The sequence below is a fragment of the Anser cygnoides genome, chromosome 30 (assembly GCF_040182565.1).
Source record: "Anser cygnoides isolate HZ-2024a breed goose chromosome 30, Taihu_goose_T2T_genome, whole genome shotgun sequence".
In the NCBI taxonomy this organism is placed as follows: Eukaryota; Metazoa; Chordata; class Aves; order Anseriformes; family Anatidae; genus Anser; species Anser cygnoides.
The window spans coordinates 3,855,929-3,880,365 of record NC_089902.1 but is presented as its reverse complement, the minus strand read 5'-3'; the positions used below and the strand labels follow the sequence as shown (position 1 = coordinate 3,880,365).

Below are 24,437 nucleotides of genomic sequence, written 5' to 3'. Positions count from 1 at the left end.
GCAGAGCATTGGAGGCAGGGAGGACAAGGAGACAAAGGCAATGTGAAAGTGACCCTGATGTGTAGGAAAACTGGATGTGTTTCACCAAGCACAAGGGCCAGGCCTTGACCCCCAGACCCTGGGAAGGGAGATCCTTTCCCTTCACACACTGCTCAGGGCTCTTCGTGGGGCAGGAGGAGATGGGGATGTGCATGGCCAAGTGCAGGAGAATGGTACGAGCCCTGCCTGGTTCATGGGTGGGGGCGAGGAGGCAATGAGGCCCTGGTGCTTTACCGATAAGCTGTCTCCTCCTCGGCCTCAGTGGCAGAGACAACAGCCAGAGCCATGGACACAAAGCCCTGGGTCCTGTTGGGAGTCTCAGCCTTGTCAGAGGCCTCTGTCCTCTCCACACCAGGCTATCTGAGGGACTCCCAGACCTGCACCTCTTTCTCTGGTGGCTACAGACTTTTGTCCGTGCGGTGTCACACCGGATCTGAGCTGAGTCTGATACCTCAGATCTTCTTGGTGGCCATGCTCCTCGTAAGGCAGCTCTGTAGGGAGCAGGCCTGGTTCCTGGTGAGCAGCACCACTGCTCGTATGGCATCCCTCGTGGTGCCCAGGCCCTCCTCCTCCTGGGCACTGCTCACTCAGCAGGGTCACAGTCTGCCCTGATGTGTGGGGTTCCTCTTCCTCTGGTGCAGCACTGGCTCTTCTCCTAGTAGTAAACATCAAGATGTTCCTTCATGCAAAATCCTGCAGTTTCTTTAGGTTCAGCCACGGTGATGCTCTGTTCTGTCAGCTTTTCATGTCTGCAGGGAAACAGTTCAACCTTCGTGTGATTGTGCTATCTCTGACAAGACAGCAGCATCAGGAGCTGCAGGAAAGTTTGGATAACACAGGAGTAACCAGCTGAATGGAATTGCAGCACAGAGTCACAGAAGGGCAGGGGATGGAAGGCTGCCAGGTTCCACCTCTTCTGTGCTTCCTTCTCATGCATGGTTTCATTCTGGCTGGGGCTGTGTCCTGAATGTTATGGGACTGTGCAGGTAAAAATTAGAAGGGCCAAAGCCCTGCTGGAGCTAAATCCGTCTATTACTGTCAAAGACAAACTGTTTACATAAATACTTTAATAAAGGAGGATTAAGGAGAATCATCATCCTTTCTTAGATGTGGTGGGAAACCTTTTGACAAGAGATGAGGTAAAGGCTGAGGCACTTAATGTCTTCTTTGCCTCAGTCTCTAGCAGCAAGACCAGTTGTTCCCCTGGACAGTTTTTCCACCTCATGGCTGGTGCCACCCTTTCAAGGTGCACCGTGTGGCAGTTTTTCTCTCCTGCTCATTCCTACTACCAAAGAAAGCTCCATCAGGGTGGAAACCACTCCTGAAGCAGGCATCCCAACCCATCAGGCTCCTTGCGGCCTGTCAGCCAAGCAGACAGAAGTCACCTCACCAGCATCTTTAACTATATAATCTAAACGAACTAAACTATAAACAATTGGAGAGTGTCCAGAGGAGGGCAACGAAGATGGTGAAGGGCCTAGAGGGGAAGACGTATGAGGAGCGGCTGAGGTCTTGGCCTGGTCAGCCTGGAGAAGAGGAGGCTGAGGGGAGACCTCATCACAGTCTACAACTTCCTCACGAGGGGGAGTGGAGAGGCAGGTGACCTATTCACTGTTATCGCCAGTGACAGGACCTGTGGGAAAGGTGTCAAGCTGAGGCAGGGGAGGTTTAGGCTGGACATCAGGAAGAGGTTCTTCACCGAGAGGATGGTCACACACTGGAACAGGCTCCCCAGTGAAGTAGTCACTGCACCAAGCCTGTCTGAATTTAAGAAGAGATTGGACTGTGCACTCAGTCACACGGTCTGAACTTTTGGGCAGACCTGTATGGTGCCAGGATTTGGACTTGATGATCCTTATGGGTCCCTTCCAACTCGGGATATTCTATGATTCTATGATTCTATGATTCTATGATCTTCCGAGCCATGGGCCTGCTGCTGGCCTTGCAGCTTCTTGGCTAGACACAGCCAAGCCTTGTGCCTCCTGAGTCCAGTCCTGGACTCAAGCAGAAGGGACAGGACAAGCCCTCTGCGGGCCTTCTTTCTGTCTGGGTCCTCCTGGGGATGGAGGCAGAGGGGATCCCACAGGCAGCATGCCAAGCAGGGGCCTTCTGCTGGCCTAGCAGGGCCACTGGCAGATGTCAGCCCCAAAGTGCACATCCCAGGGAGAAGCCAAGGCTGACCTGCCACCTCCAGACACAAGGGACCTCACAGTCCCTTTGCGTGACACGTTCCTGCTGCTGCCCTATCAGCTGCAGAGACAGAAGTGACCTCCCAGTCACTGCCCCAGTCATGTTCCTCCTGCTGGGGCAGGAGATCCTGAGGCAGAGCTGACCACTTTCTCGTCCCCACGGGAATAGGGCTCACCTTTGTGGGTCAGAGAGTAAACAAAGGTTTAATGGGAAGGTTTGGTCTTCTTCTGTGGTTAGCGTATGGGAAAGCTTTTTGGTTTAGGGTCTTTTTAGGTCTGCCAAGAACTTGTCTAGGCCTCAATATAGCATTTTAATGCTAGTGTCAAGGGAAGGGATTAGGGTGAGCAAGAGAGTAATAGGAAGGGAAAGGGGCTATGGGTGAGTTTTGCTTCAAGGAATACTTTGAGTTCAAGCATTCGAGTAGGGGATTCCTGTCAGAGTGTTGGAGTAGCATTTAGTTTTAGGGATTAAAACTACTGGTTAAAATAAGGTAAGGGCCACACATGGCTGTTTTAAGTCAGTGTTACCACAGCTTTAACATTACGTGAATTATCTTATTTCAGGTGGCCATGCTCCTCTTCCCACCCCAAAGTCTCACATCTCTCATATCCAGACTGCTCCTGACCTCCCCATATCTTATTGGGATCAGCTTTCTGATGACATTCCTGTCCTCAGAGTATCTGTCTCACCTCTGTCGGCTACTCCATTCCTGAGAAGGAAGTGGTGTTGTAGTCAGGAGGGAAAAGGACACAAAGGTCTTTAGGAGCATCATGCAGAATGTGCCCATCAGCTCTGCACCTCCACAGAATCACACTTCCTACCTATAACTTTTGTTTCCCAAATGGCTTCTATGGATCCAGGGTTCCTTTTCCCAGGCCCTCATGCATGTTTCAGTTTTACATGTGCAGAGATGGAATAAGGAAAGCCAAGGCACGGATGGAACTGTGCTTATCAAGTGAAGCAAGGAATAACAGGAAGGGATTCTATAGATGCTTTGCTCAGAAAAGAAAGGCCAAGGAGAGTGTTCCCCCTCCGATGGATGAGAAGGGTGAACTGGTAATGACAGAGATGGAGAATGCTGAGGGACTCAGCAACGTCTTCTCCTCAGTCTTCCCTCAGTCTTCCTTCTCCTCAGTCTTCCCTGCCAGTCAGGCTTCCCAAGTCTTTCATTTCCCTGAACCCAGAGATGGAGGCCTGGGGTCAAAGTCCCACCTGCTGTAAGTGAAGAGCAAGTTTGGGAACACCAGATGAAACTCAACAAGTACAAGTCTATGGGGCCTGATGACTTGCACCCCAGGGTACTGAGGGAACTGGCTGATGTAGTTGCCAAGCCTCTGTCCATCCTATTTGAAGAGTCCTGGCAGTTGGGTGAAGTCCCTGGTGACCGGAAAAAGGGAAACATCAGTCCCATTTCTAAAAAGGGTAGAAAGGATGACCCAAGGAACTCCAGAACGGTAAGCCTCACCTCAGTGCCTGGCAAGATCATGGAAAAGATCCTCCTGGAATCAACGTCAGGCACATGCAAGAGAAAGAGGTGATCTGAGACAGCCAGCATGGCTTCACCAAAGGGTAAGTCATGCCGGACCAACTTGGTGGCATTCTACAATGGAGTGACAAAATCAGATGACAAGGGAAGACCGACCGATGTCATCTACTTGGACTTCTGTAAGACCTTTGACACGGTCCCACCCAACATCCTGGTCTCCAAATTGGAGGGATACGCATTAGATGTTTGGACCATTGAGTGAATAAGGATTTGGCTTGAAGGTCACACCCAGAGAGTGATGGTCAGTGGCTCTATGTCCAAGTGGAGGCTGGTGATGAGTGGTGTCCCTCAGGGTCTATCCTGAGAGCGGTACTCTTTAATATCTTTATCAATGACAGGGACAGTGGGGTAGAGTGCACCCTCAGCAAGTGTGCAGATGACACCAAGCTGAGAGGTGTAGTTGATGCAACAGAGGAAGGGATGCCATCCAAAGGGTCCTGGACAAGCTTGAAATTTGGGTCCATGTTAACCTAAGGAGGGTCAACAAGTCCAAGTGCAAGGTGCTGCACCTGGGCCGGGGAAAACCCAGGCATGGGGATAGGCTGGGAGAAGAATTCATTGAGAGCAGCCCTGCAGAGAAGGACTGGGGGGTTCTGCTGCATGAAATGCTCAACATGAGCCAGCAGTGCGTGACTGTAGCCCAGAAGGCCAACTGTATCCTAGGCTGCATCAAGAGAAGGGCGGCAAGCAGATAGAGGCAGGTGATTGTCCCTCTCTGCTCTGCCCTTGTGAGGCCCCACCTGGAGTACTGTGTCCAGGTTTGGGGCACCAGCACAAGAAGGATGTGGACCTCCTACAGCAAATCTAGAGGAGGGCTACAAAGATGATCAAGGGGCTGGAGCACCTCACCTGTGAAGACAGGCTGAAGGAGTTAGGTTTGTTCAGCCTGGAGAAGAGAAGGCTCCAGGGAGACCTCCTTGCAGCTTTTCAATCCTTAAAGGGGTCTTTTAAAAACAATGGAGAAGGACTCTTTACTCGGGTAGGTAATGACAGGAGGATGTGGGATTTGTCTTAAACTAAAAGAGGGGAGACCTACACTACACATCAGGAGGAAAATCTTCTCTGTAAGGGTAGTGAGGTACTGGAACAGGTTGCCCAGAGAAGTTGTGGATGCCCCATCCCTGGAGGTGTTCAAGGCCAGGCTGGATGAGGCCTTGGCCAACCTGACCTAGTGGGTGGAATCTGGGGGGAGTTCACTTAGATGATCTTTAAGGTCCTTCCAACCCAAGCCATTCTATGATTCTATGATACTAGGATGAAAATTAACTGAATCCTATCCAAAACGAGGACACAAATAGCCTAAGGGCAAGATATCTCTGTGCGTATATCAAAAGAGAGGAAAAGTGGTGATAGTTATTTAGAAAGTGTCAGACCTGAGTATGACATAGGAGCAATTGTATGGAGTAAGGGGTGGATATAGTCCGAGTTTTAGCTGGGATAGACTGAATTTTTCTTCCTAGGAGCTGGTGTGGTGCTGTGTTTTGGATGTACAGAATCAGCGAATCACAGAGTAGTTTGGGTAGGAAAGGACCTTAAAGATCCTAAAATTCCAAGCCCTCTGCCGTGGGCAGAGACACCTTCCACTAGACCAGGTTACTGAAGGCCCCATCGAAGCTGGCCTTCAAAACTTCCAGTGAGGGGGGATCCACAACATCTCTGGGCAGCCTGTTCCAGTGCCTCACCACCCTCTGAGAAAAGAACTTCTGCCTAATATCTAATCTAAACCTACCCTCTTTCAATGTAAAACCATTTCCCCTAGTCCTATCACTACGCTAGTTGATGAAGAGTCCCTCCCCAGCTTTCCTACAGCCCCCTTTAGGTAGTAGAAGGCCGCCATAAGGTCTCGCCAGAGCCTTCTTTTCTCTAGGCTGAACAACACCAAATCCCACAGCCTGTCTTCAGAGGAGAGGTGCTCCAGCCCCTTGATCATCCTCGTGGCCCTCCTCTGGATTCATTCAAATAGATCCGTGTCCTTCTTATGCTGGGGGCCCCACAGCTAAACACAATACCTGACGTGTGGCCTCACCAGGGCTGAGTAGAGAGGCACAATCACTTCCCTACTCCTGCTGACCACACCATTCCTGGTACAAGCCCAGATGCTGTTGGCCTGCTTGGCCACCTGAGCACCCTGCTGGCTCCTATTCAGCCGACTGTCCACCAACACCCCCAAGTCCCTTTCCGATGGGCAGCATTCCACCCGCCATTCCCCAGCATTACATGGGGTTGTCGTGCCCCAAGTGCAGGACCTAGCACTTGGCCTTGTTGAACTTCATAGATTTGACCTTGGCCCATGAGTCCAGCCTATGTAGGACCCTCTGCAGAGCCCACCTACCGTCCAGCAGACCAACACTCGTTTCTAACCTGGTGTTGTCTGCAAACTTACTGAGGGTGCACTTAATCCCCTTGTCCAGATTATTGATGAAAATATTCCAGGAAACTGGCCCCAGAACTGAGCCCTGGGGGTCACCACTAGAGAACGGCCTCCAACTCCATTTAGCTCCATGTCCCACAACTCTTTGGGCCCAGCCACCCATACAGTTTTTAATCCAAGGAAGCATATACCCGTCCAAGCCTCAAGCAGCCAGTTTCTCTGGGAGAACGCTGTAGGAAACAGTTTCAGAATCCTTACTGAGGTCTAGATAAACCACATCCACAGCCATTACGTCATCCACTGAGTGCATCACTTTGACATAGAAGGAGTTAAGATTTGTCAAGTAGGACCTGACTTTGATAAAGCCCTCCTGACTGCGCCTGATCACCTGGTTGTCTTCTGAGAGTTGCATGATGGTACTCAAGATAATGTGCTCCATGAACTTCCCCGTCACTGGTCAGACTGACAGGCCTGTAGTTCCCCAGATCCTCCTTCCAGCCATTTGGTAGGTGGGCATCATATTTCCTTGTCACCAGTTGACTGGGAACACCCCTGATGGCCAGGACTGCTGATAAATGATGGAAAGCGGCTTGTTGAGCACTTCTGCCAGCTCCCTCAGTACCATGAGGGGGATCCCATCTAGCTCCATAGACTCATGACCATCCCCCATGAGAGATGCCATACGAGCAGTGGTGCTGCTCACCAGGAACCAGGCCAGCTTCCTACAGAGCTGCCTTACGAGGAGCATGGCCACCAAGAAGATCTGAGTTATCAGACTCAGCTCAGATCCTGTGAGATACCACACGGACAAGGGTCTAGTGCCAGCAGGAAAAGAGGTGCAGGTCTGGGAGTCCCTAGGACAGCCTGGTGTGGAGAGGAGCAATGGCTGTAGCAAGGCTGAGAGTCCCAACAGGACCCAGGGCTTTGTGTCCATGGCTCTGGCTGTTGTCTCTGCCACTGAGGCCTAGGAGGAGACAGCTTATCGTGAAAGCACCAGGGCCTCATTGCCTCCTTGCCCCCACCCATGAACTAGGCAGGGCTCGTACCATTCTCCTGCACTTGGCCATGCACATCCCCATCTCCTCCTGCCCCAGGAAGAGCCCTGAGCAGTGTGTGAAGGGAAAGGATCTCCCTTCCCAGGGTCTGGGGGTCAAGGCCTGGCCCTTCTTCTATATGGTGAAACACATCCAGTTTTCCTACACATCAGTTCCACCTTCACACTGCCTTTGTCTGCTTGTCCTCACTGCCTCCAATGCTCTGCTCTAACGAGCTCCGAGGGAGGCTGTGTCAGTGCTGGCCCTCAGGGGGACACTGCAGGAAACTTGCCTCTGACTTGGACTTGTTGAGAGATGTCTTCAATTGTCTCTCAGTGCCTGAGGTTCGTGGGCTTCTCTCCAAAGCCCCGCGAGGGGGGGATTCCAATGCCTTGGGCTGGGCGTGTGGTGCTGAGCTGGGCCGGGCTCGTGGGACAGAGAGAGCTCGTGGCAAGAGGGCCCTGGTGCAGAGAGACAGCTGTGCCCAGGAGCAGCTCCTGTGCACAGCGCAGCAGGGCTGGCGGCTCTGACCGCAGGTGGCACGGGGACAGGAGAGAAGGAGAGAGGGCTTGGAGGCAGTGAGGAGCGCAGCAACAGAGGGCGGCGTGTGGCAGGACAGATCTGCAGGCTCTTGGCACCGTGAGTCTCTGGCAGCAGTGCCATGCAGCTGCAGTTGCCAGAGGGGTCTTCTACAGCTGGCACATCCGATTCCTGATAGCATCTGACAGGATAGATCTCTCTCTTTCTTCAACATGAAGTAGAGTCTGCCATTCCTCCTGGCTTCTCCACCTGGCCATGCTGCTGCTGCTCTTGTTCCCAGGCTGCCTGGGGATGGGGGTTTCACATGCCCATAGAGCATAGAGTGAGCCCTCGGTGTGCTTTGGGGAACGGGAGTACGGGGACAGGGTGAGGGGTCTGGAGATGGGCACGTTGAGCCCTGATTCAGCAGTGTCCTAGTTCTTTTCAGGTGAACATGTAGTTATCCCGCCGCTCATAGACATGCCAGCAGAAGAGACCAGCCTTTCTTGACAGACTGGCTGTCCACTCGGAAGGACAGTCTGCACTAAAGGGACAGTCCCTTTGTATGTGAGGATCGACAAGGTTTCACTTGGAGTACAGAAGGAACGAAAATATAAAAGAAAAAAGAAACAGAAATTCTAACAGCCCTGCTATGCAGTTGGGTGAATTTGGAAGAGCAATGTGGATAATCACTTGATATCAGGAGTGAATTTAATCAGGGATTACCACATGTTCCCCTTTCCTTATTGTTATAGGTGAGGACTGATTACTACATTGACCACAGCAAAGTCCCCTTATTCCAGGGACACCCTCAGTCAGCGTCAGTTAAAACTCATGAAAGGGACCTGACCAATGTCTGCTTGAGAGGACAAAATGGAATTAGTTATTATCAGGTAATTCTGTACTATCTTACTGTGCTTTTGCTCCATGGGCAGGACCCCATGCCCAGAAGCAGCAAATGGCCAACAGCAGCTCTGTGAGCGAGTTCCTCCTGCTGGCATTCGCAGACACGCGGGAGCTGCAGCTCCTGCACTTCGGGCTCTTCCTGGGCATCTACCTGGCTGCCCTCCTGGGCAACGGCCTCATCCTCACCGCCGTAGCCTGCGACCACCGCCTCCACACCCCCATGTACTTCTTCCTCCTCAACCTCGCCCTCCTCGACCTGGGCTGCATCTCCACCACTCTCCCCAAAGCCATGGCCAATGCCCTCTGGGACACCAGGGCCATCTCCTATCAAGGCTGTGCTGCACAGGTCTTCTTTTTAGTCTTCTTCATTGGAGCAGAGTTTTCCCTTCTCACCAGCATGGCCTACGACCGCTACGCTGCCATCTGCAAGCCCTTGCACTACGGGAGCCTCGTGGGCAGCAGAGCTTGTGCCCAGATGGCAGCAGCTGCCTGGGGCAGTGGCTTTCTCGATGCTGTCCTGCACACGGCCACAACATTTTCCCTGCCCCTCTGCCATGGCAATGCTGTGGACCAGTTCTTCTGTGAAATCCCCCAGATCCTCAAGCTCTCCTGCTCAGACACCTACCTCAGGGAAGTTGGGGCACTTGTCTTTACTCTTTCTTTGGTGTTTTTTTGTTTTCTTTACATTGTGCTGTCATATGTGCAGATTTTCAGGGCTGTGCTGAGGATGCCCTCTTCTCAGGGCCGGCACAAAGCCTTTTCCACGTGTCTCCCTCACCTGGCCGTAGTGTCTATGACTGTTAGCAGTGGCTTGTTTGGCTACCTGAAACCTCCCTCCATCACCTCCCAATCGCTGGACCTGGTGCTGTCTTTTCTGTACTCGGTGGTGCCTCCAGCCGTGAACCCCCTCATCTACAGCATGAGGAACCAGGAGCTCAAAGATGCAGTGAGGAAACTATTTCTATACATGCTTCTTCGTCACCAAGATTGACTTCATTATTGTGATTATTATCATACAATTTTTGTCATTAAACTTATTTTCAAAATGTAATATTAGAAATAATCCTAACAGGACTACCTGGTTATTTGGGAAACTGAGAGAATGATTTCCTTAAGTGTATTTTTATTAATAATTCAACATTTTATATTGATAGAAATACTGTTATTCTTGTCCTTCTGCATAACAAGTTTTTTTAACCAGTCATAGAATCATGGAATCATTGCATGGCCTGGGCTGGAAAGGACCTCAAAGATCATCTGGTTCCAACCCCCCTACCATGGGCAGTGACACCTCCCAGGAGATAATGGTTGCTCAAGATTTCATCTAACTTGCTCTTGAAGACCTGCAGAGACGGGGCATCCAATACCTCTGTGGAAAACCTGTTCCAGTGCCTCACTACCCTCTGAGTGAAAAATTTCTTGCTAACATTTAATAGGAATTTCCCCTTTTAATTTAAAACCACTACCCCTTGTCCTATCATTATCTACCTGAGTAAAGAGTCCTTCTCCATCCCTTTTATAAGGCTCTTTAAGTATTGAAAGTCTGCAACCACACCACCCCACAGCCTTCTCCTCTGGTAGGCTGAACAGCCCCAACATTCTCAGCCTTTCTTCATAGGAGAGGTGCCCCATCCCCTTAAACATCTTTGTGGCCTCCCTCTGGACCCACTCTAACAGCCCACAACCTTCTTGTGCTGGGGGCTCCAGACCTGGACGCAGGACTCCAAGTGGGGCCTCACAAGTGCAGAGGAGAGGGGGACAATCACCTGCCTCTATCTGCTGGCCACCCCTCTCTTGATGCAGCCCAGGATGCAGTTGGCCTTCTGGGCTACAAGCGCACACTGCTGGCTCATGTCGAGCTTTTCATGCAGCAGAACCCCCCAGTCCTTCTCTGCAGGGCTGCTCTCAATGATTTCTTCTCCCAGCCTATCCCCATGTCTGGGACTTCCCTGGCCCAGGTGCAGCACCTTGCACTTGGACGTGTTGACCCTCCTTAGGTTCACATGGGCCCAAATTTCAAGCTTGTCCAGGACCCTTTGGATGGCATCCCTTCCTCTGTTGCATCAACTACTCCCCTCAGCTTGGTGTCATCTGCACACTTGCTGAGGGTGCACTCAACCCCCCTGTCCCTGTCATTGATAAAGATATTAAACAGTACCGGTCTCAGGATAGACCCCTGAGGGACACCACTCATCACCAGCCTCCACTTGGATATAGAGCCATTGACCATCACTCTCTGGGTGTGACCTTCAAGCCAACTCCTTATCCACTCAATGGTCCAAACATCTAATGTGTATCTCTCCAATTTGGAGACCAGGATGTCATGGGGGACTGTGACAACACAATTCCAAGAAGATGACATCGGTCGGTCTTCCCTTGTCGTCTGATGTGGTCACTCCATGGTAGAAAGCCACCAGATTGGTCCGGCACAACCTACCCTTTGGTGAAGCCATGCTGGCTGTCTCAGATAAACTTCTTTCTCTTGCATGTGCCTTGACATTGATTCCAGGAGGATCTTTTCCATGATCTTGCCAGGCACAGAGGTGTGGTTCAACGTTCTGAAGTTCCCTGGGTGCTCCTTTCTACCCTTAATCAAAAGGGGAATGATGTTTCCCTTTTCCCAGTCACCAGGGACTTCACCCGACTGCCAGGACTCTTCAAATATGATGGAGAGAGGCTTGGCAACTACATCAGCCAGTTCCCTCAGGACCTGGGGTGGAAGTCATCAGGCCCCATAGACTTGTACGTGTTTAGGTTCATCAGGTGTTCCCAAACCTGCTCTTCACTTCCAGCAGGTCGGACTTTGACCCCCAGCCTCCATCTCTGGGTTCAGGGAAATGAAAGACTTGGGAAGCCTGACTGGCACTGAAGACTGAGGAGAAGAAGTTGCTGAGTCCCTCAGCCTTCTCCATGTCTGTCATTACCAGTTCACCCTTCTCATCCATCAGAGGGGGAACACCTTGGCCTTTCTATTCTGAGCCATGTATCTGTAGAATCTCTTCCTGTTATTCTTTGCATCCCCTCCCAAGGTCAGTTCCATCTGTGCCTTCGCTTTCCTTATCCCATCCCTGCTCATCCGAAACAAAACCATGTGTGAGGGCCTGGAAAAAGGAACCCTGGACCATAGAAGCCATTCTGGAAACAAAACTTGAAGTTAGGAAGCGCAGTTTTGTGGAGGTGCAGAGCTGATGGGCACATTGTGGAGGATGATCCTACAGATATTTGAAAGGAATCCTGAAAGGACTCTGAAAGGAATCCATTATCTCTCTTGTTCACAGTTAATCCTTTCCCTTAACACTAAAATTAAAATTTTCTATGTAACTTTAGACTTCTTGGCAGACCTAAAAAACCCTAAAACACAGAGCTTGTCCATACCTTAACCACAGACCTGACACCACGAGCAGAACACCAAACACTCCGACTAAAACTTTGCTTAATCTCTAACCCAGAAAGTGAAAAACAGGTACCAAGGGTTCTAGAGAGAGGTCAGCTGTGCCTCAGGATCTCCTGCCCCAGCAGGAGGAATGTGACTGGGGCAGTGACTGGGAGGTCACTTCTGTCTCTGCAGCTGATAGGGCAGCAGCAGGAACGTGTCACGCAAAGGGACTGTGAGGTCCCTTGTGTCTGGAGGTGGCAGGTCAGCCTTGGCTTCTCCCTGGGATGTGCACTTTGGGGCTGACATCTGCCAGTGGCCCTGCTAGGCCAGCAGAAGGCCCCTGCTTGGCATGCTGCCTGTGGGATCCCCTCTGTCCTGTCACCAGGCACGTAGGAGAACAGACCAACCCCCACCTCTTTACAGCCTCCTTTAAGGTAACTGTAGAGAGCGATAAGGTCGCCCCTGAGCCTCCTCTTCTCAGGGGAGAGAAGATCCCCTCAGAGATCCCCTCTGCCTCCATCCCCAGGAGGACCCAGACAGAAAGAAGGCCCGCAGAGGGCTTGTCCTGTCCCTTCTGCTGTAGGCCAGGACTGGACAGCAGGAGGCACAAGGCTTGGCTGTGTCTAGCCAAGAAGCTGCAAGGCCAGCAGCAGGCCCAGGCCTTGGAAGATGCTGGGGAGGTGACTTCTGTCTGCTTGGCTGACAGGCCACAAGGAGCCAGATGGGTTGGGATGCCTGCTTCAGGAGTGGTTTCCACCCTGATGGAGCTTTCCTTGGTAGTAGGAAAGAGCAGGAGAGAAAAACCGCCACAAAGTGCACCTTGGAAGGGTGTCACTGGCCACGAGGAGGAAGAAATGTCCCTCAAAGAGTAATGCTGTGGTGCCAGAGGTCACCGAAAGATTAGACCCTAGCTTTGTGTTTCAAGGAACAGCTGAGGGTTGAAGAGACATGGGTGAGATGATGGAAATGCCAGGATGAGAGCAAGGCGGTGGACAGAGATGGGTGTCTGCAGACTTCAAGGAAATAGGGCAAAGCGTGGGACAGCATAGGAAAGGCTGCAGAAGAGAAGGCAGAGGGTGCTGGCAAGAAGGGAAGGCCCCAACAGCCCTGACGTTTTTGTCCCTTTGCCTAGAGCTTCTGAGGTGACAAGATTTAGTCATTGCAATGGGGCCTCACTGCTTCCTTGATACCCTGTGCAGGGGTGGGGAGGTGTCCTAATGAAGTTCTTCTCGTGGCATCACACTGCCCACCACATCATACAGACCCCAAGAAGAGCCCTGAGCCAGACGGGGGGGTGCAGGATCTCCCCTCCCAGTGGCTGTGGTCAGGCCTTGGCCCTTCTGCTTCACCAAAACCAACCAAGACTTTTCTCAGCACAGCGCTTTGCCTGTCTGCAATCATGGCCTCCAATGATCTGCCCTAACAAGTCCCTGGGGAGGCTTTGTTAGTGACAGCCCTCAGTGGGGCCCATTAATACTCCAAGTCACTTCAACTTTTCCTTCTGACTTTACCTTCTCAAGCGGTTACATCATTCTCCTTCATAGACTGAGCACCAAAATACACCATGGGACTCATTAAAATGCAGAATGTCCTAAGCAGCCATATCTCTCCCATAATTTTCTTCACGTCTTCAAGACTTGTAGAGCTAATTGGAGAGCTTTCATGGTGTAGTTAAGGAGGAAGATTTCAAAGAGCATCTAATAGAAATCTTTCCTCATTTTAAAGGCTGAATTTTGTTGCATTTCAGTTTGGAGCATCATTTTCCTATAGATAGTGGGCTAGGGTTACTCCTTCGAAGCCCTGCTTAGGTAGGAAGAGTAGGGTTTTTTCTATTAAAAAAAACCAACCAAACAAACAAAAAACAACACAAGAAATCATGTTGCAATTTTCAAAAAAAAAAAACGAACAAAGTTCAAGTTCTTCATTTTGTTGCCTCCAGTGACGTTTACCTTCCCAAAAGGATGATGGTACTTGATGTATTTTACACTGATTAATAGGAAATTTAAAATCATAGTGTTAGTATTAATCCATATCTTACTAATTCAATGATAAATGATGAGTTTCTTGCTAAGGAAACCATTAGACAGAATGCTGAGGGATGGGCGAGCTGGAACTCACTGAAACGCAAAGCAGCAACTGGGTTGGTGAGGGCGGTCTGAATGATCAAAGAGTAAGGGGAGGGCAAAGCAGGAGAACCATGGGAAGTGCATAGGTCCAGACAGGCAGCTGCAAAGGGGCATTCAGCAGGGTCTGTGTAATGAAGACGGCTTTTGAGCCTGGAAGATGAGGGAGCACACCACGATAGACAAAGCGATGACAATGCAAGTACAGGTGAACATCAGTATTTCTCCTCCTGTAATGAATACACATCCTGAAAATTAACATTTCATCATGATAGAAATTATCATTCACGTGAGACATTTAATGGAAGGGGTTGAATCATTTGAGCTGAAGAGTAGTTGCTTTATTAGTTAAGTACTAAAAAAATTACTTGGTATTGAGGCAGAGCTTTGCTGTCTGACCATAAGCATAACCAGGGAAAACCTCCTGTGGCCCCGTTGTGTTTGAGGCACTTCCCTGGACCAGCAGATGTCAGAAAAGACCTGCAGGAGACCGGAGCCCTTTGGGGAAATCCGGTGGAGCCAGGTGGAGTTCCCAGGGCACCTCCACTGCCAGCAGTGGTCTTTGTCCCTGTAACTGCAGCCCAGCCCAGCACAGGAAACCCCTTCAAAGACAAACCCCTTCTTCTGTGAGTTCCTGGGATTGACCTAGATTTGAAATGGCCTTTGGGAACCTGAGATACTTTCCCTTATTCGTACTAGACACCTAAACATCCATTTACCATCCTGGGTCATCTTTAGCAAACTCAGGCTGAAAAACTCAAGTATAGCATGCTTCAAATGGCTGAGGCAGAACCCATCAGCTTGCCCCACTTTGGGGAATCATCCCCTTCCAGCTAGGGATATGAAAGCAAAAAGTGTGAAATGACCCGTCAGGTCAATGCGCAGATGAAGGGAAAGTCACACATATTGTGCTGGAGTGTCAGAAGGCAAAAAGTACTGCACTGTGCCTCAGAGTAATCAAGGAGACCTAATCCAGTTCATCTGTGAGATAAAGCAGAGTGAAGGACGTTGAGTTGTGTCCTAACATGAAGAAGGATGTACATGACTGGTGAAGGAACTGTCTTTTTGTGCCATCACCAATGCAAATTACACAAGAACTACATCAAATAAAGGTCAGCTGTCCCACCCTGGCCCTGTCACACCACAGGGCAGCGGAGGGACCTTTTTCAGTTTCAGCCTCTTCTTCAGAGAGGCTTTGCCCTCTCCCTGCGCACCACAGGGCAGAGCCTGGCCCTGGATGCTCCGTGAGCGCCGTGCAGGTCGTGGCAGGCTGCGGTGAGGGGACGAATGCCCTGGGCCCCCTTCCTGCTCTGCCCAGGCCAGCAAGGGCCCCGAGCGGCCTCGTGTCCCCTGCCCCTGCAGCTCGGGGCTCCCTTCCCCAGCCCTGGCTCTGCAGCACCAAGCCCTGCTGGGAGCCCTCCCCTGCATGCTGCCACCGCTCCCTGACGCTGCTGGTGCCCTCTGCCGGGCACTGCCCAGCCCAGCCCAGCCCCTGCCCACCTCTCCCCACTCCCCTGCCCTTGCCTGGTCACCCAATCTTGGCCCTTTCCTACTGTTCACTGAAGGACTCTGAGACCTTTGTGCTGTGGCCTCGCTGTGTGTCCTGGCATTGCAGAGCTCCCATCAGCCCGTGCATCCTTTGGCTTGGCTTTACTGTGAAGACCCACTCGCTGCCCACCCAACACAAGGCACACGGCATCCCAGGAGAACCCTTAGGGTATCCTGGTGGCTCCCGATACCTCCCTGATGCCGCCAGCCCTATCACATTGCAATCCCAGGAAGCTGCTTCTTGACCAGTCAGGGCCTCCAGGGGCACTGGGATTCCACCAGTGACGACTCAGTCCAGCCCTGACTCCCTCACCCCCCCACCCCATGCCCTCCTGTCCCTGTGTCCAGGTGGCACCCAAGCACAAGAGTGAGGCCTTGAGCCTGGCATTCCCTGAGCGCCTTCTGCACTCCAGTTTGGGAAGAAGAGCCCTGAGCAATGAGCAACTTCACTTTTATTAACAAGATGCCACAACAGAGGCCAGATGTCATTTAGGAATAAACACATTCAGAGAAAGCCTCTGGGTCACACAGAGGGTTGGTCATCTGGAAAAGAGAAATGAAAGCAAATATTTATCTGCAAACAGAATTTTAAAGAATACTTACCTAAAGGTCAAAAATTGCCTGAGATTAACTGGAGATAAACTAGAAAAGGGAGATAGCCGATTCATTGCTAAGTAAATATTACCACTAGAATCATTTTCTTCATTGTGTCTTTCAGGTCCCGGTTCCTCATGCTGTAGATGAGGGGGTTCACTGCTGGAGGTACTGCCAAGTACAGAAATGAAACCACCAGGCCCAGGGATGGTGAGGAGATGGAGGGGGGCTTCAGGTAGGCAAACATGGCATTGCTGACAAACAGGGAGCACTTTTTTATTTTATTTTTATTTTTATTTTTATTTTTATTTTTATTTTTATTTTTATTTTTATTTTTATTTTTATTTTTATTTTTATTTTTATTTTTATTTTTATTTTTATTTTTATTTTTATTTTTATTTTTATTTTATTTTTAGTTTTAGTTTTAGTTTTAGTTTTAGTTTTAGTTTTTATTTATTTTTATTTTTATTTTTATTTTTATTTTTATTTTTATTTTTATTTTTATTTTTATTTTTATTTTTATTTTTATTTTTATTTTTATTTTTATTTTTATTTTTATTTATTATTGTTTTTATTATTTTTATATTTTTTATTTTTTTAATTTTTTTCTTTTTTTGTTGTTGTTTGTTTGTTTTCTTATTAGACTGACTTTACCTCAACCTATGAGTTCTTGTATTTCTTCTGTTTTCGATTCACGTGGTGGCAGTGAGCTAACGGCTCTGTGGTTTTCGCTGCCTGCCAGGTGCAACGAACAGCAGATGAGTCCTTGCCGAGCCCTCAGTCCTTGCAAGACCGTGCTGTGACCCTGATTTCAGCACATGGATCTAGTGGAGGAACACGAAAGGCAAATATCCTCTTTTTTGTCGATTCCTTGGAAATGTTCTTGACCACAGTTTTTTAAGAAGTCGTCAGCCTTCAAGCAGTGCCCTGAGGAGATTCTTTCTGAGTACTGAAATGCTTCTCTGGAGGCCGGCTGTGCCACTGCCGTGCCCACTGCCTGTCCCTGCCTGCAGTCCCAGCACAGCCCCACAGCAGCACTGGCACCAAGCTACAGGAGCAGCCGGGCCTGACCCCACCAGCAGGGCTCAGCACCAGAGGGGGGCAGTGGCAAGAGAGCAGCTCGGCATGCCCCAAGCGCTGGTGCTCCCTGCCCGTGCTGCTGGGATGGGACTCTTTTCCTCTGCAGCCCTGCACATGGCACTGCCCCTGCAGAGCCAGAGCAGCTCTCAGAGGAAGGACGTCACACAAGGAAGGCAGTGCAGGCTCCTTTCTTTTATTTCAATTCACAGAGGGCCTGGCTCCTCATATACAGACTCTCTGAGATTGAATGAGATGAATCATATCATTTTAATGGGCAACTTTAGACATTGAAACAAAGAAAGTTCTGTAATGAAAACACTCATAAATACACAAACACAAAAATAATTACATATATAATATTAGTTGTTCTTCTAGTCATTGATATTACTAGTCATCTGCAAAGGTAGAATGGAAATTTATTGCTTCTGAAACACATCTAGTCATTAATTTCCACAGTGCTTGCTTAAGCTCCTTGTTCCTCATGCTGTAGATGAGGGGGTTCAGTACTGGAGGCACCACCGAGTACAGAACTGCCACCACCAGGTCCAGGGATGGTGAAGAGATGGAGGGGGGCTTCAGGTAGGCAACCATGGCAGTGCTGACAAAGAAGGAGACCACGGCCAGGTGAGGGAGGCACATGGAAAAGGTTTTGTGCCGGCCCTGCTCAGAGGGGATCCTCAGCACGGCCCTGAAGATCTGCACATAGGAAAAAACAATGAAAAAAAAACAGCCAAATAATAAAGAAACACTAAACACAAGTGCCCCAACTTCCCTGAGGTAGGCATCTGAGCAGGAGAGCTTGAGGATCTGGGGGATTTCACAGAAGAACTGGTCCACAACATTGCCTTGGCAGAGGGGCAGGGAAAAGGTAGTGGCCGTGTGCAGGACAGCATTGAGAAAGCCACTGCCCCAGGCAGCTGCTGCCATCTGGGCACAAGCTCTGCTGCCCACGAGGCTCCCGTAGTGCAAGGGCTTGCAGATGGCAACGTAGCGGTCATAGGCCATAATGGTGAGAAACCAGTACTCCGCTCCAACTAAGAAGACAAAAAAGAAGACCTGTGCAGCACAGCCTTGATAGGAGATGGCCCTGGTGTCCCAGAGGGCATTGGCCATGGCTTTGGGGAGAGTGGTGGAGATGCAGCCCAGGTCGAGGAGGGCGAGGTTGAGGAGGAAGAAGTACATGGGGGTGTGGAGGCGGTGGTCGCAGGCTACGGCGGTGAGGATGAGGCCGTTGCCCAGGAGGGCAGCCAGGTAGATGCCCAGGAAGAGCCCGAAGTGCAGGAGCTGCAGCTCGCGCGTGTCTGCGAATGCCAGCAGGAGGAACTCGCTCACAGAGCTGCTATTGGGCATTTCCTGCCTCCGGGCATGGTGTCCTGCCCAAGGAACAGAAATACACTAATAATACGGCAGAGTGACCTGAGAAAACCATTCCCATTTCACAGTTAAGTCCCTCATAGCACTTGCCCAATTGCACACAGGTAGTTGGCAGATCCCTTTCCTGCATTGGATTCAGCTGCTCTGTGCTGGCATCTCTTTGACTGCAGGACAATTCCACTAAGGAGGTTCTCCTGAGAAGAGTTTGAACACTGCTGAGAGCAGAGGAATCCAGGCTCCAAGTGCCCATCTCCAGACCCCTCACCCTGTCCCCGTACTCCCCTTCCCCCAAGCAGCCCGAGGGCTCACTCCATGGGCAGGTGAAACCCCCATCCCCAGGCAGCCTGGGAACAAGAGCAGCAGCAGCACGGCCAGGTGGAGAAGCCAGGAGGAATGGCAGCGTGCTGCTGCCAGGGGAGGCAAGGCCAGGGAGGGACAGACGGACACTCAGCACACCCTCCTGTGCTGCAGCTCTGCCTGCAGAGGAGGCAGCTCCTGCTGGGGACAGCGGGGGCTTGAGGGCAGAGGCTGTGCTGGTGGCAGAGGAGAGCAGGGGGTGTCCCAGGGAAGGCGCCTGCCCTGCAGGGGCTGGCAGGGAGGTGCCTGAGCCCTCCCTCGCACAGCATTTCTGGCAGCAGCTCCCTCTGACCGCCTGCCCATGTCCCTGCTGCCTGCCCGTGTCCCTGCTGGGAGCCGCTTCTGTGTCCCCACGTCTCCTCCCTGTCCATGCTCACAGACTTATCCCACAAGCTGTGTGCTCAGATTCACTCAGATTCCCCTCCAGAACAGGAATCTGAAAGCACAGAATCCAAAAAAAAAAAGCCTTTCCCAAAAGATAAACCAAGCCTCAGTCTTCCTCTGGAAATTTCCTCATATAAATGACATTCTCTACAGCATCTTATACACTTTGCTGGAGAAACAGAGAGACAAGAATCCCGACAGATGCTATCAGGAATCGGATGTGCCAGCTGCAGAAGACCCCTCTGGCAACCCCACCTGCATGGCCCTGCAGCCAGAGACTCACGGTGCCAAGAGCCTGCAGATCTGTCCTGCCACACGCTGCCCTCTGTTGCTGCGCTCCTCACTGCCTCCAAGCCCTCTCTCCTTCTCTCCTGTCCCCGTGCCACCTGCGGTCAGAGCCCCCAGCCCTGCTGCGCTGGGCACAGGAGCTGCTCCTGGGCACAGCTGTCTCTCTGCACCACGGCCCTCTTGCCACGAGCTCTCTCTGTCCCAGGAGCCTGGCCCAGCTCAGCACCAGACGCCCAGCCCAAGGCATTGGAATCCCCCCTGGGGGGGTTCTGGTGAAGCGCCCACGAACCTCAGGCACTGAGAGACAATTGAAGACATCTCTCAACAAGTCCAAGTCAGAGGCAAGTTTCCTGCAGTGTCCCCCTGAGGGCCAGCACTGACACAGCCTCCCTTGGAGCTCGTTAGAGCAGAGCATTGGAGGCAGTGAGGACAAGGAGACAAAGGCAATGTCAAGGTGACCCTGATGTGTAGACAGTGTATTTGTTTCAACTAGCACAAGGGCCCAGACAATAGTGAATGATTTAAAATTTGAGAAGACAGAAAAGGAAGTTAAAATAGTAATAATAACAATAATAATAATAACATTAATAAGAATAATATGTACAAAGCAAGTGATGCACCATGCAATTGCTGAGAAGCCCCTCACCAATGCTCAGCCTGTCCCTGAACATTGGTCCCCCTGACCCTGGCCAGCCTGCAGCAGGATCTCTTGTGCACGTCCCTTGACCTTCAGTTCTTTTAGTGCAAAATCAGCTTTCAGAGGAATTTGGAGTATTTTCTTCCCTTTCTCAAACACTTCCTCTGCTCTGTCACCCCACACAACGATGCCATCGATGTACTGCAGGTGTTCAGGAGCTTCCTCCTCTTCCAGGGCACTCTGGATCAGTCCATGGCAAATGGTAGGGCTGAGTTTCCTGCCCTGGGGCAGTCGATGCCAGGTTGAAAGCAAGCTGTGGCCTTCAATCTGCTGGCAAACGGATGGAGAAAAATGCATTAGCGATATCAGTTGTGGCAAAACGCTTGGGTGCCTTTGATCCCAGTGTGCAGGGAAGCTCTACCGTGTCCGGCATGGCAGCACTCAGCACTGCATGACTTCCTTCAGGCCACGACAATCCTCTGTCAGCGGACTCGGTTGGTGCTCTACTGACTGAGGTGCACGGCTGTGGCAGTGATTGGCACCAGCTGTCCTTCAGCCCTCATCAACCCCACAACAGAAGGGTCCTGTGAGAGACCAAGGCAAGGCAGACAACAGCATCATGTCCTCCGTCTCCAAGGCAGCTGTGCCAAAAGCCCACCCATACCCTTTTGGGTCCTTGAAATATCTCTCCTCTCCTGAAGCAGTCTCTTCCAAGGATGCACAGAGTCCGGGGGCAGTCCCAGTGGGGTGCTTTTGCCACTCCTTCCCACTTAGACTCACTTCAGCCTCCAGTACAGGTCAGTGTTGGCATCCCCCTGTCACTCCAGACATACAAATGGGTTCACCCCTCCACAGCTTGATGGCACTAGGGTACGCTGTGCAGTGGTGTCCACTGGAGCCTGAGACTTCTGGGGGCCTGATGTGCAAGGCCATCAAATCCACACAGTCCAATACAGCCGATGGTCCCCTTCCTCCCCCTGGCTGGAGGCAGGGCCCCTCTAGTCCTGCTCATAGTATTCCTTACTGTGTCTGCAGGACTGCCCGCTGGAAAGTGGAGCAGCAGTTCTCTAAGAACCCCTTTTAGGGGTTGTTTTTCCTTGCCACTCACGTACCCGTGCCTCTAGGGTTGAGGCAGATTTTCCATCCCACTTTCTCATGTCCTCTCCATGGTCACACAGGTGAAACCACAGGGTGACACACAATGTGTACCCACCATCTCTCCTTTCCTGCCCCCTGAGTCCAGGGAGGGGCCCCGTTTCTCCCAGCACCAGAGCAGCACAGGGATAGGGATCGCGTGATTACTGATGCTCTTAGGACCTCTTCCTCTTGGTCCTCCTACTCACATGATGGCCCAGCTTTTCTGAAGCCTGCCTCATCTTCTTTCTCCTCCTTTCTTGTCTGGGTAGGAGTTCCTTTCCTTTCTTAAAAAAAAAATAAACAAATAAAAATAAATAAAGAAAAACTGACTTCCATATCCACTGTTTTTTCTTCCATATACGAGCAACTGATACAGACAAAAGATTGGTTTTCTGGCGCAGACACAGGGCCCATAAAAGGAGCTGGAGTTGCTGCAGGGCATTTTGCAGATGCTGTAGTGGCTGCAGGGTCTGTCAGAGGGGTTGGAGTGGCTGCAGGGCTTGTCACAGAGGTTGGAGTGGCATTGATCATTGATTGTGGCTCTGTAAGCACAGGCCGAGACCAAACACACTGCAGTGGTATGTGTCTCTTTGGAAATGCCAGGGTGATAACACCACTTTTTCAAGCATTTCGCAGTTTTTTAGGATTCTGTACTTTCTCAGGGATGAAGTTCCAAAGCTTTGGAGGTGCCCCCTGCTCTAGGTGCCTGCCCAGATCCTCCCACAGTCCCTGCCACTCCTCACTCTCCTGCCTCTGGACAGATCTCTGGATGGCATGCATTAAGTAGTTGCTTAAACATAAACAAAAGCTGAAAAATATGCAGGAGACATAACAATAGGAACATGCTGGTTTGACCATCCCAAGGATATTCAGAGCTTTGAAGAGCTAGTGTAATTAGGCTGGAGGAGAAGGGGGAGGTGAAGGAGAAAGGGAGAGTGAAGCAGTGGGGAAAAGTGTCCTCCCCTTGTCTCCCCCATGGCTTGGTTTCCTGAGGAGAAAAGGTCAAGAGTGTAATTCTTAATAGTTTCTGAGTCATATCATAAGCCAGTGTTACACGATACAACAAAAGAATAAACTTGAAGCAGCCATCAGAAAAGATAAACAGCATGACAGGGGAGACATACAGGAAGTCATGTGCTATACAACACAGTTCTGAAATTGAGCACAACAGACCTGAGATTAAAAAAAAAAATAAAAAAAGAAAGAAAATCAAGTTTGTGATCAGCAACTATTAAAATCAACTCATGCTTATAAAGGTTTACTTTTAACATGCTGTGGTGAGATCTGTCATTGGCTCAAACTTTATGCTCCATGTCGGGCACCAAAAAGAGCGTGTTTTAACCCAGCAGGCAGCTCAGCACCACACAGCCATTCCCTCACACACACACCCTGCTACACCCCCAGCGAATGCAGGACAGAATGAGGAGGGGGAAAAAAATAAAATAAACTGAAAAAAAAAAGTCATGGGTTGAGATAAAGACAGTTTAATAGGACAGAAAGGGAAGACAAATAATACGGACAATGATGACGATGACCGTGATGGTGATTGCCTGTCCCGCGGCAGTGGTACCCCCTACCCTGGCCAGCCACCCCATATTGATTGTTCAGCATGACGGCTGCGGTATGGAACATCCCTTTGGCCACTTGGGGTCAGCTGTCCTGCTTCTGTCCCCCCCAGCTCCTCAGGCACCCCCAGCCCTCCACTGCTGGGCAACAACTAAGCCATCAGTGTGTGATAATCATTCTTCTCATGCTAAATGCAAAACACAGCATCATACCAGCTACTAGGAGGAAAATTAACTCCATCCTAGCCAACTCCAGGACACCCACAGACTAAGGGCATGATATCTCTGTGTGTATATCAAAAGAGAAAAGGTGGTGGAGATTAATTAGAAAGTACTGGAGCTGAGCACGATGCAGATGGTGTGGAATATGGGGTGGATATTGTCCTCGTTGTGGCTGGGATAGACTTTATTTTCTTCCTATTAGCTGGTATGGTGCAGTGTTTGTATATAGGACACAGCTCCAGACAAAATAACAGCATGCATGAGAAGGAAGAAGAGAAAAAGTGGAATTGGGCAGCCTTCTATCCCGTACCCTTAAATGATTCTGTGCTGTAATTCCATTCAACTGGTTGCTGCCGTATTGTCCAAACTGTCCTGCAAATTCCTGCTGCTGTTACCTTGTGAGAGACGGCATAATCAGGGTGAGCCATCTGCCTGCAGACATTAACAGCTGACAGAAAGAAGCATCTGTCCAGGGGAACCTAGAGAAACTGCAGGATTTGGCCTAAATGAACCACTTGATCTTTACAAGAAGAAGAGCCCAGTCCTGCAGCAGAGGAAGAGGAACCCCACACATCAGGGCAGACTGGGACCCTGCTGAGTGAGCAGTGCCCAGGAGGAGGAGGGCCTGGGCACCACGAGGGATGCCATACGAGCAGTGGTGCTGCTCACCAGGAACCAGGCCAGCTTCCTAGAGAGCTGCCTTACGAGGAGCATGGCCACCAAGACAATCTGAGTTATCAGACTCAGCTCAGATCCGGTGTGACACCACACGGACAAGGGCTTAGAGCCAGCAGGAAAAGATGTGCAGGTCTGCGAGTCCCTAGGACAGGCTGGTGTAGACAGGACAGAGGGCTGTGACAAGGCTGAGAATCCCAACAGGACCCAGGTCTTTGTGTCCATGGCTCTGGCTGTTGTCTCTGCCACTGAGGCCTAGGAGGAGACAGCTTATCGGTAAAGCACCAGGGCCTCATTGCCTCCTCGCCCCCACCCATGAACCAGGCAGGGCTCGTAGCATTCTGCTGCACTTGGCCATGCACATCCCCATCTCCTCCTGCCCCACAAAGAGCCCTGAGCAGTGTGTGAAGGGAAAGGATCTCCCTTCCCAGGGGCTGGGGGTCAAGGCCTGGCCCTTCTGCTTGGTGAAACA

The 24,437-nt window shown here is 50.7% G+C and overlaps 2 protein-coding genes across 2 annotated transcripts in view; one reads left to right on the top strand and one right to left on the bottom strand.

Moving 5' to 3' along the window:
• LOC136787737 (olfactory receptor 14C36-like) overlaps window positions 1–24,437 on the top strand; it is a 41,386-nt gene that overhangs the window by 14,193 nt on the left and 2,756 nt on the right. The window contains exon 3 of the mRNA XM_066985054.1: window positions 11,369–11,400. Within this exon, the coding sequence (XP_066841155.1) occupies window positions 11,369–11,400 (32 nt within the window). The remainder of the gene's footprint in view (window positions 1–11,368; window positions 11,401–24,437) is intronic.
• On the bottom strand, window positions 17,714–18,977 carry LOC136787549 (olfactory receptor 14C36-like). Its single transcript, XM_066984860.1, has one exon. The coding sequence runs from the start codon at window positions 18,674–18,676 to the stop codon at window positions 17,714–17,716; it is 963 nt and encodes a 320-aa protein (XP_066840961.1). The 5' UTR covers window positions 18,677–18,977.